Below are 12,211 nucleotides of genomic sequence, written 5' to 3' on the forward strand. Positions count from 1 at the left end.
CATAATCATCGTGGAAGTCTTTTTTGTACTTAACTTTCTTTATATCCCTGTTCTTGAGACATTTTACTCTTACCTGAGGCACAAAGCTAAAGACAAAAAAAAAATAGCCCTTCCAGCACCACCCCAATGTCACAGGTCAGGGAGAAGTAAAAGAAATGTTCATGTTGTTACCCATTCTTCTCAAGGTAATCATGTTATTTAATATATTTTATTGAACTAATTACTGTCCTAGTGTACAAATGTCTTTTATGTTTCCTTTCAAAGTGTTACAGAATGTATGAACAATATACATGTTTAATTATAATTTGTGTATGCACTAGGGTTTAAAAAAGGGATTGAAAGCATCTCCAGTGAATTATGAAAGATTACCATTTGCCCATTTTGTGACTAAACTTAGCATCTCATTATAGAGGTTATCATGCCCATATAAAAACACCTGAAAGTTAAAACTCTGTAGCAGGCATACCAGAATTGTCAAAAAGAACAGTAAGTGTTTATAAAGAAATTGTTTTATATGTTATAACAAACTTTAATCTAAACCTTATTTCAATAAATCTACTTAATTATTTTTTTATAAAGAAACTTTTCATGATAGAAACAACATTCTCTCTGCTCCTGTGAATATTTGTTCCTGAATTTTTTTTATAAGAGTCAGTAAAATAGAATAATGGCTTGTTTCATGTTTCATGGCTAATTAAAATATTTTTTAAAAAATTGAACAATATAGTGTACACGTATTATATATTTGTAATTTGACTGTGATAAAAAGACCAACTCAGAAAGCATTTCAGTATAAGGTAAGATATTAATTGTTGATTTTCGTTTTCATTTGCAGACATTCTGAGGTAAATGGAGGGTCCCTTGTGTAACCTTTTCTCTTTTTAGTATTGTGCTGCCTAAATTTTCTAATTATTTAAGGCAAAATACTGGACAAATGTTTACACTTTATGCTTCCTAAAAGTAAATTACACATGTTGCTGCTACTTGACTGTACTCGTTTGTGATGTTACGAAGTGCATATTAACAATATGTGACAGTTTTATAATAGTATATAATTATTGTATGGTGCATTGAACTCTTAAATAGAGGTGTATTGCAATTGATCTGAATATTTAATTGTCTCTTCCATAGACCATTTTAATAGTAAACTGAAGAACAATATTCAAAACCTGCTTCCCATGAGTTCACAAACTACAACACTTCCTGTGAATAATACATTTGTGCGTCCACAAATGTTTTACATTAGTGGTTTACATGATATGCCCTTTGCAAACTATTTTTATATTTTTCTGTTTATTGTGCTCATTCTTACAGTGTTTTCTAATGTATTTCTTCTTGTTTTAATATGTTTTGCTTCAAGTCTTCACAATCCAAAATATATTGCTGTTAGTCACTTAGCCTTAGTTGATTTATGCACATCAGTGACTGTCATTCCTAAAGTAATTGAAATGTTTCTTTTTAATTCCAGTTTTATAACATATGAAGCGTGTTTAGCTGGTATGTTTTTTGTTCATTTCTTTAACTCAATGCAGTCTCTTTCTCTAGTCATATTAGCTTATGACCGGCTTCTTGCCATATGTCTACCTTTAAGATATCACAGTATTAATACTAATGGCAGGATGATAATAATTATACTCTCAGCTTGGATGTTTTCTGCTGTTACATTTTCTATAATGGTCCTCCTGATTACCAGACTCAACTTCTGTGGGTCCATAGTGATAAACAGTTATTTCTGTGATCATGGCCCTGTGTTTCGCTTAGCCTGCAATGATTCTTCCCCAAACATAATAATGGGTTTTACTAACATTGCATTGTTTCTGTTTTTGCCACTGGTCTTTATTCTTTTTACATACTTAGCCATTGGGTTAGCATTGTTAAAAATTGCAACAGCAGAAGGAAGACAGAAAGCACTAAAAACCTGCACTTCACATATCCTTTTAGTGGCATTGTTTTATACTCCATTGGCAGTTACATATTCAGCAACATATGTTGTCAGTTTTCATCCAAATGCAAGAATTCTAAATAATTCATTGTCAGCAACAATCCCACCATTGCTGAACCCCATAATTTATACTCTAAAAACTGAAGAGGTAACAGAATCAATGAAAAAACTGTTCAAAACAAAACAAGACAAGAATGGAAAAATAAGAAATTCCAAGATTCTAGCCAAATAATTGTATTATTTTTCTAATAAGTGTAAGATTAACATAATACTAAAATACTTAAATATATAAAATGCACCTTTCCTGATATTAACTTTGTAGTAAATATTGAAATTATAAATGTTTTATTGTGTTAGCATTTTTGTGTATTTAATCTAAAGCTAGTTTTGTGATATTCTTCTTTCTTTTGTAATCATTTGTTAGTCCTTTGTAAAAAAAAATACTAGATAATTATCTGAATAGTGCTAATGTCAATTAACTTTTATAGACAAGTGATTTCTTTGGAATAAAATTTTTAAATATTTTGCATTCATTAAAGTTTTCATAAATAATGAAGAAGATGAACCTTAACTTTGGAATACACATTTAACAATGAATTTTTTATGAAGATTTATAGTTAGAGCAATAACAAAAAAAAAAAAAAAAACATCATTCAAGGTCTGATACTGATTTTGAAAAGTGAATATCATCCTTTAAGTGTAAATAAATAAAGTTTTTATTACAAACAGGTATACTTGTACAGTTTCTCTGTAAATAGACACTGGTCTGCATTCAATCCAGCTTACTGTAATAAATTGTTATCATGGAACGCTGAGTCAAAGTGCTTAACTCGGATTTACAAATAAAATAAAGCCACAGTAAATTGCATAGCCATATATATGTATGTATGGGATACCACCGTGGTATCCCTGTATAATTTGAAAGGTTTGAGAGAAATAAACACTCAGTTAGTTGCAGAGATGTCTTTAAAGACATGAGTTGAAAACTGAATTGAAGCAGGTAGCTGATTTTCTGATTTATGAAGATAGACTGCAGGAAGGAGCCGTTCCAGGAGGACAAAACACTGGAGATACCATCAGTGATGAAAGGGTCATCAGTCACCCAATCTGTTGAGGAAGAAAGAGAGAAAGGATGAGAGAACAGCACCAACCTCTGGCTCAGTGGGTAACTACATTTTTTAGAGCCCGTAAGCTGCCTCCCATGCACACATATGGGTCGGTATATACTGTATATAAAACTGCTCAAAAAAATTAAAGGAACACTTTGAAAACACATCAGATCTCAATGGGAAAAAAAAATCATGCTGGATATCTATATTGATATGGACTGGATAATGTGTTAGGAACAAAAGGATGCCACATCGTTTGATGGAAATGAAAATTATCAACCTACAGAGGGCGGAATTCAAAGACAACCTGAAAATCAAAGTGAAAAAATGATAACACTGGTGATAGTAAAGTAGGCTCTAGTTCTCATATACTAAATTAGCTCAAAAAATAAAAGTATAGATGGACACATGAATAAACTTCTGATTAAACAATGGAGTATAACTATACACTTTTTTCGAGAACACTTAATACTTCCTAGGTACATTCATATTATGTGGCATATAAAAAAGATTTCTAAGTTAACAGGCATAAAATTACCACAGAAGAACCATCAAAGAAAAACAGTAATAACAGCTTGAGGGAACATAATCAGAAATAGCCAAGAAAGCAGGCTATCTAGTAGACAAGCATTTAACAAAGAAAATTTGCAGAAATCTAAAAGAAGATAAAATAAAATTTGTAAACAAATAAAAAGGTTTAATATTTTATAACAAAAACATAAATAATTAATATTTCTCAAGAGAACAAGGGTGTGTTTCCTGAAAGCATTGTAACACTAAGCACATCAGAAACTCCATCGTACGATGGATCGTTAATTCCAGAGTCATCTCGAACCCCATCGTAATTAAAGTAGTATGTTAAATCATTCAGAATGTATGTGCTCTCTGACCTACTTTATTTTTAAAAACACTTCTTCTTGAGCTGACATTTACCACAGGCAGTGGTCACCGCATAATATATGGTATTTATTTACTTCATTTAAAAATGCAAAAACAATTTACAAATTCCTGCCCGGCTAACCAAATGGTGAATATGCCCCCAAAAAAGATTTAAATATGTTGTGATATGCAGGATTATTGTCATCACTGCATCATTTCCATCTGTCCATTCATTCTCCTATCCCATCTATCCAGGGCAGTGTTGCAGGGCAGCTGGAGCGTATCCCAACAATCAGTCACAAGTCAGAAACAGTGCCTGGAAAGGGCACCAGTCTGTGGCAGACTGAACACACGAACACACACTCTACAGCCACACTCTTTAGCAACACCAATTCACCTAACCTACATATCATTGGACTTTACAAGAAAACAGAAGCCCCCAAAAGAAACCCAGGTGCCGAGAACATGCAAATTCCAAGTAGGGGCCACCTGGGATTTAGACCTTGGTCTCATTGTATGTTCTCCTTTTTGTTTTTTAGGAGGAGTACTGTGCACGTTAGTAAACAAAGGCTGCTGTTATCTTAATAGAACAGGATTTTTTTTTTAGAAAAGTGCAATTTTCTTTCATGGCCTGTGTCGGGTATTTTTTGTATTTGTTTCAAAAACAAAATGTGTTTGATTTTGTGTTTATTGATATTCTTCATCATATTATGTAATTAGATTATGTTATATGTACTTCATATTACTTTTCAAACGTTTGTTATGTCACAGGAGAATCAAAGCATCATTTTATAATGAAAATTATAAATTATATTGGTTATCAACTTCTGATGCTTTTTGTAGGCAATTTCAGGAACAGGGTAAGCTAAGTAGTACTTTATGATCACTTTTAAAGTGGCTGCTTAAGAAGGAATTTGGTAAACACACAAAAAAAGTTATTTCTGCATTATATATGTGCAATGCAATTTTGCTTCTTAACCCCTAAGATTCATTATTTTCAAGAAACACACCCCTGGTTTTTAAAACACAATCGAAACATAAAAATACAATAGTATATGCATAGGCACAGCACCAGTATAGGGCCTGTATAGGCCTAGGCCTACTTTTCTCATTGTTTTTTTATCTTATCTTTTTCATTTTTTTCCTCTTAATTGAACATTAACCTATATACATACATGGGAAAAGCATACTGTATATGGAATGGCAAGTCTGGTATCTCTGTATTCCCGAGCCTCCATCCTGGAGCTTAATATAGGTGGAGTTATCTTACACAACAGTACTTGGTATTATTTGAGTCAAATAACCCTCCCACACCCATAATCTTAACCATAAAGTAACCAGGCAGAGATCTGGATGTCTACAGCTAGACTCTATTAGTACCCATTGAACTCAACTCCACCCACTTTGAACTACAGGTTGCAGCCATATATACTTGGAATAACATATGTAATAAATTATAAGGTATACGTCTGCATAACAAGGATTTGAAAAAATCATTGACTTTAAATGTTACCAATCACAGCCACTCAAAACACATGACATTACAAGAGACAATCAAGTAGTGACTTACTGAATTTATTAGTTCTCTGATATCTGCACTGAAAATTTTAGTGATGCCCCAAAGGCAAGTAAAAACCATTCTGTTAGCTGTGTTCATTGCACTGATGTTTTCTACTAATGCTGCTACTGAGTGTGCTGGAAAATCTAGTAACCACCCAACAGTGAAATGTCAAAGGATTGGCCAGATTTATCTGATATTCATAAGACACTCAGTCAGTACTGAAGTTTCCAACTCCAATTACAGCCATTAAGATGCACAGCTTTAAAGCTCACTAACATAACAGATAACAGTGTGTGTCTGGAATACATGATATACTAAGCTTACTCAAGACACATCTGTACAGTTGCCCGAATGACACTCGGGACTAACGCTTTTAGCACAGTTTTCGCAGCCCAAGTAATGCTCAGCGCTAATGCTAAGGAGATTAATTTTACATGTGCAACTTTTGTTTCCTTAATACAGCAGCCACCAAATTTTACATTACCATATTTAACGTTTTCCTAAATTTTACATTTTCGAATGGGGAGTGGTGGTGATGGGAGATTTTTCAAACATATTTGTTTTGAAGAATACAAAAAAAAAAAAAGATTATTTGTTATACTTAAATTTTATGTTGTAATTATTTGAGTATCAGTAATTTACTGTATTTAGTGTATTAGAAACAGTGGCAACTTTTTTTTAACAAGTGTGCTCTATCTTATTTGTAAAAAATAGAGACAAAGAAATATTATTTTATACATTACATTTTTGATATTTTATCTAATCCAGAATTTAACAATTTTACAATAATAACTTTTTAAGTGGTTTCCTGCTACATGGAAGTTCAACTGTACTGCATCTACACAGAGCATATGCAGATGGCGATATAAAATACAGTATGTGTATCATCAGTTCTAGCTTGCCTTAATGCTAGAAGTATGAAAACTAAAACAAAGTGAGTTTGAGTTGTATGTGGAGGAGCATAATTTTGATATTATAGCAATAGCAGAAACCTGGCTAAATAACAAAGATGGGGGATGAGTATAACATAGAGGGATACACATTTTTTAGGAAGGATAGACAGGACAGAAAAGGAGGTAGGGTTGTTGTTTATGTCAAACAGAATTTAAACGCAAGTCCTCTTCAGTTGGATGATGAGCCCCATCTTAGTGAAGACACGTGGCTTCACCTGGAAAGCATTAGGGAAAGAGGCCCTATTTTAGGAGTGTGTTTTAGACCACCCAATGCAGACAGTAATATGTTAATACACCCTTTTAGTAATATTAAAAAAGCAAGTTTACAGAGGGATGTTATTGTAATGGGAGACTTAAACTACTCAAATATTAACTGGGATAACCTTGCAAACAGGGGAGCACAAAAGGAGGAGATTTTAGAAATACTTAGTGGCTGTTTTTTAACTCAGTATGTTAAGGCACTAACGTGAGAAGGAAGCCTGTCTAGATTTAATATTTTGTAATAATCAATATAGAATTGGGGGTGTAGAGGTGACTGAACCACTACATCAAGTGATCATAATATAATATTACTCTCAGTGTTTTGGAAGAGTGCAGATGCAAAGACCAAAACTTTGGTAGGGCAAATTTTGAACAGAAGTGGCAAAGTCAAAGGACAGACTGGGATAAGCTTTCAACTCTGGAGACATTCGATGGGCAGTGGAACAGATTTAAAAATGTTTTACATGTAGTGCAGGACAGGTACATACCTAAGCTTGGAATTAGTAGAAAATGTAAAAAATCTCTGCCGTGGATTAATAAAGAGTTAAAAAAAGAAACCACAAAGGCAAAAACAGCTATATAAAGCATATAAGACTAATAACTACAATGTGCATCGTAAGGCGTATGAGAACATGAGGGCAACCATTAAGAAGGATATTAGGGAGGCTAACAGGAAGTTAGAGAGGAATATAGCAGATAAGGTGAAATAAGACCTTAAGAGATTCTTTCAGTATTTTAGGAGTAAAAGAACAGTCAAGGAGGAGGTGAAGTGCATCACAAATAGTAATGGGGAGTTAAAAAATAGAGACAGTGAAAGAGCGAATGCTCTAAACTTACATATTTCTGAGGTCTTCACATGTGAGGAAGTAGATAACCTCCCAGCAGTAAAAGTGACTACAAAGGAGGTACTGTGTGATTAAGAAATTGAACTGTTTAGATTAAATAGGATGATATCAAATAAATCTACAGGACCAGATAGTATTTATCCTCAAGTTCTTAAGGAGGTTAGTGAGTACACATATAAACCCTTGACACATATTTTTAGGAAGTCACTGCACACTGGGGACATTCCTAAGGACTGGAAAATGTCAAATATTATCCTGTTATACAGTATTAAAAGGGTCATTGGGCAAATCCAAGTAACTATAGGCCAGTAAGCTTAATGTGCATCACAGGAAAATTAATGGAAGGAATATTTAAGGATAAGATTAAGTAACACATGGCAAGTACAGGAGTTTTACTGGACAGTCAGCATGGGATCAGAAGAGGGAGGTCATGTTTTACTAACATGCTGGAAATCTATGTGGAAGCAACAAAAGGATGTGATCAAAGTGGAGCTTATGATGTTATTTATCTGGAGTTTCAGAAAGCATTTGATAAGGTGCCACATAAGAGGTTGGGCGTTAAACTAAAAGAAGTTGGAGTTCAGGGTGAGGTTTTTAGATGGTTGCAGAATTGGCTCAGACACCGGAAGCAGAGGGTGATAGTGTGAGAAACCACATCAGAATTGGCTGATATTAAGAGTGGTGTTCCACAGGTTCAGTGCTAGGCCCATTGCTATTTTTAATATATATAAATGACTTGGACATGATTATATAAGTAACAAGCTGGTTAAGTTTTCAGATAATAACAAGATAGGTGGATTGGCAGATAATCTGGAATGCATTGAATCATTACAGAGGGATGTGGACAGCATACAGGCTTGGGCAGATTAGTGGCAGATGAAATCTAATGTCAGTAAATGTAAAGTATCACATGTAGGAGGTGAAAATGTTAGGTTTGAATACACAATGGGACGTCTGCAAATCAAAAGTAATCCTTATTAGAAGGATTTAGGAGTCATAGCGGTCTCTACACTATCAACTTCCAGACAGTGTTCAGAAGCCATTAAGAAGGCTAACAGAATGTCAGGTTATATAGCACGATGTGTACAGTACAAGTCACAGGAGGTTATGCTCGGGCTTTATAATGCGCTGATGAAGCCTCATCTGTGTGTATCTGAGTGCTGTGTGCAGTTTTGGTCTCCAGGCTACAAAAAGGACATAGCAGCGCTAGAAAAAGTCCACAGGAGAATGACTAGGCTGATTCCAGGGCTATAGGGGATGAATTATGTGGAAAGTTTAAAAGAACAAAGAATTTTCTGTTTAAGCAAAAGAAGATTAAGACAAGACACAACTGAAGTGTTTAAAATTATGAATGGAATTAGCACAGTGGATCAAGACTATTATTTTAAAATGAGTTCATCAAGAACACGGGGACATAGTTGGAAACTTGTTTAGGGTAAATTTTGCAAAAGCATTAGGAAATTTTTCTTTATACAGAGAACCATAGACACTTGGAATAAGCTGCCAGCTAGTGTGGTAGACTGTAGGACTTTAGGCATTTTAAAAACTAGACTTGATGTTTTTTTGGAAGAATTAATTGGATAGGATTGGCAAACTTTGCTGGGCTGAATGGCCTGTTCTGATCTAGATTCTAATGTTCTAATTGTAGTGTTATTAATTTAAATTAATAATAGCCATTGAAATGCCAATGGCACTGGCACCCTGCCCGAGGTTTGTTTCCTGCCTTGCGCCCTGTGTTGGCTGGGATTGGCTCCAGCAGACCCCCGTGACCCTGTAGTTAGGATATAGTGGGTTGGATAATGGATGGATGGATGGATAGATGGATGAAATGGCAATGGCAATAAACTATAAATTATTAATGTAAAAAACTTAGTAAATAAAAAAGCCTTGAATTGTTGTTATAAATGAAATCCAAAGATGTCCTTTATTTACACTACCTGGTCAAGGCTCACTATGTTAGCAGCAAGGCCTTCCATAGCAAGTATGATTAGTCTTAAGAGAACACCTCCTGTTATCACTTAGGTTCATTTATATATAGTAGCGAGAAAACATTTCAGTCCCACCAATGAGCAAATAGATTGACAGTACATTCTATTAATAACCCTCTGCCATTACATAATATGCAAAGGTCCCAAAATAGTTAATCATTAAAAGTCTTGTCTAAACATTTAGTCAACAGAATAAGACTTCTTATATGCAAACTGCTATCACAGAACAAAGCATAAAGTTAAAGGAAGTCATTACATCCTAGCATTACAGCCAGACAATTTCAAGCACTTTTTTCTTTTCCCTTATAAAATTAACTTTTTGTTATTTGTGCACCTCTATTCAATACTGCATGCCTTATATAAGCCACCTATTGGTAAAAAATGCACAAAAGTGATCTGATTTCCATTACCTGGGAAGTCTTTAATAATCAGCATTCAATTCCTGCTTTCAGCTTCAAAGGACTACAGACATGTCATAATATTATTTTCTACTAGAATGTGGATAATCAGAATTCCTGTCTTTCTTTTCTCCATTGTTAACTTACACAATTTTTGTTTGCCATATCTTCTGTTTGAATTATTTTAGTTATGCTTTAAATTAAAATCGATGGATCTTTCTATTATTGTTAATTTAACTTGATGTTTGTGCTTATGTACTGTATCTTGTATGGTTTTCCAGCTTGTCATTGCTGTGTTATATCTGTAAATTGCTAAGAAAAACCTGAATTGAATTCAGCTTGTAATGCATATTTAGAGAGCAGCTGTACAATAACACTTGACAAGATTTCAAAGTAATTAATTACTTTAATCTAAAGGAAGCAAGTGTATTTATTTATTTAAAAGCAACAGCATGGACATTTCCGGATAGGGGGTAATTTGTATTCCAGACTTTTTTCATGATTCTGCATGCTAGTTGTTTTAACTTTTATCTTGGAAAATTGTGATCTCAAATAAGGAATCATAACACAATAGTCCAAGTAAATCATTTTAATGGTCTCTTCAAAGATTAATAAATGTTTGCCTTCTTCAAACAGTTGGCTGGTACAGTCCATTCAGAGAGGAGAAAAACATCAAAATGGTTTATGACATAAATAAGCAGAATACAAAAGCAAAGTCTACATTCAATTCACACAAATACAAACATAATATTAAACAATACATAATTACAAATCACAAACATTATACTTTAAGAGTTTATTATAAACCGAGCATAAAGGTAATAATTTGAAATTTCTATATTTAGATTACCTTCATCTTGAACTGCTTGCCATAATACAGTTATTGGACTTGAACTTCAATATTTCTTACATTGTGTTCCCTCTCTTGTTTTCTTTTGATATATATATTTTTAATTGAATTCATCATTTCTTCAGTTTTTAACGTATAAATTATGGGGTTCAGCATTGGTGGAATTGTTGCTGACAATGAATTATTTAAAATTCTTGCATTTGAATTTGATCTACGCATTTGTTCCACCAAATATGTAACTGCCAATGGAGTATAAAACATTGCCACTAAGATGATGTGTGAAGTGCAGGTTTTTAGTGCTTTCTGTCTTCCTTCTGATGTTGCAATTTTTAACAATGCAGTTCCAATCGCTAAATATGTAAAAAGAATGAATGCCAGTGGTACAAATATAAATAATGTTGTATAAGCAACAGCCATTATTATATTTGGGTTAAAATCATTGCAGGCTAAGCGAAACACAGGTCCGTGATCACAGAAATAACTGTTTATCACCGTCGACTTGCAGAAGCTGAGTCTCGTAATTAGGATTACAGTTATAAATATGGTGACCACAGTAAAGAGCCAAACACAGAATATAATTATCATCATCCTACTGTTAGTGTTAATACTGTGATATTGTAAAGGGAAACAAATAGCAAGAAAGCGGTCATAAGCTAATATTGCAAGAGAAAGTGACTGCACTGCACTAAAATAATGGACAAAAAACATATTAGCTAGACATGCATCAAAGCTAATAGAATTTGATTTAAAAAGAAATGTATCTATTACTTTAGGAACGACAGCTGTAGTTGCACACAAATCAGCTAATGCTAAGTGACTAACAGCAATGTACTTTGGACTATGAAGACTTTGCTCTAAATATATTAGTACAATAACAAAAATATTAGAAATCACAGTAAGGAAATATATAACTAGTAAAAAAATATAGAAAACGTTAGCAAAGGGCATATCTTGCAAACCACTTATGTAGAACATTTCTGGACGCACAAACGTATTATTCATAGGATATGCTGTACTCTGTGAGTTCATGGGACACGGGTTCTTGGCTTTTGTCTTCAGTTTACTAAAAGTAGTCTACGGAAAACATGATTAAATATTTTTATTAGATTTGGCCTCTGACATTGTATCATTTACCCTACATAACCTTCTTGGAAAATTAGACATATGAAACATAATTACTGTATACACAACTCATGTTAATATTTCATTCTACAATTCAATACAGCAATATTTACAATTTATGCAATAAAACTTTATGTTCAGAAAACATGAAATATAAAGCCGTACTTAGTGTGTTCCTCTGATTTAGAAAAAGTTAGGTTACATGCTACTAAAAACTGAATGGCTTAAACACATATTCCTCATAATGTTAATGTATAAGCTGGCTTTATCTAACTATATTTAAAGGTAAAGATAACTTCAGCA

The 12,211-nt window shown here is 33.5% G+C and overlaps 2 protein-coding genes across 2 annotated transcripts; one reads left to right on the forward strand and one right to left on the reverse strand.

The window, feature by feature from the left end:
• Nucleotides 1-465: 465 nt before the first annotated feature.
• On the forward strand, nucleotides 466-2,174 carry LOC114650971 (olfactory receptor 1509-like). The gene is made up of 2 exons (XM_028800925.2): nucleotides 466-486; nucleotides 836-2,174. Exon 2 carries the CDS (start codon nucleotides 1,179-1,181, stop codon nucleotides 2,172-2,174), a length of 996 nt encoding a protein of 331 aa, XP_028656758.1. The 5' UTR covers nucleotides 466-486; nucleotides 836-1,178.
• Nucleotides 2,175-10,801: 8,627 nt separating this feature from the next.
• LOC114650972 (olfactory receptor 1-like) lies at nucleotides 10,802-11,815 on the reverse strand. Its single transcript, XM_028800926.2, has one exon. The coding sequence runs from the start codon at nucleotides 11,813-11,815 to the stop codon at nucleotides 10,817-10,819; it is 999 nt and encodes a 332-aa protein (XP_028656759.1). The 3' UTR covers nucleotides 10,802-10,816.
• Nucleotides 11,816-12,211: the final 396 nt, after the last annotated feature.

Source organism: Erpetoichthys calabaricus, chromosome 4 (assembly GCF_900747795.2).
Source record: "Erpetoichthys calabaricus chromosome 4, fErpCal1.3, whole genome shotgun sequence".
NCBI classification, from domain to species: domain Eukaryota; kingdom Metazoa; phylum Chordata; class Cladistia; order Polypteriformes; family Polypteridae; genus Erpetoichthys; species Erpetoichthys calabaricus.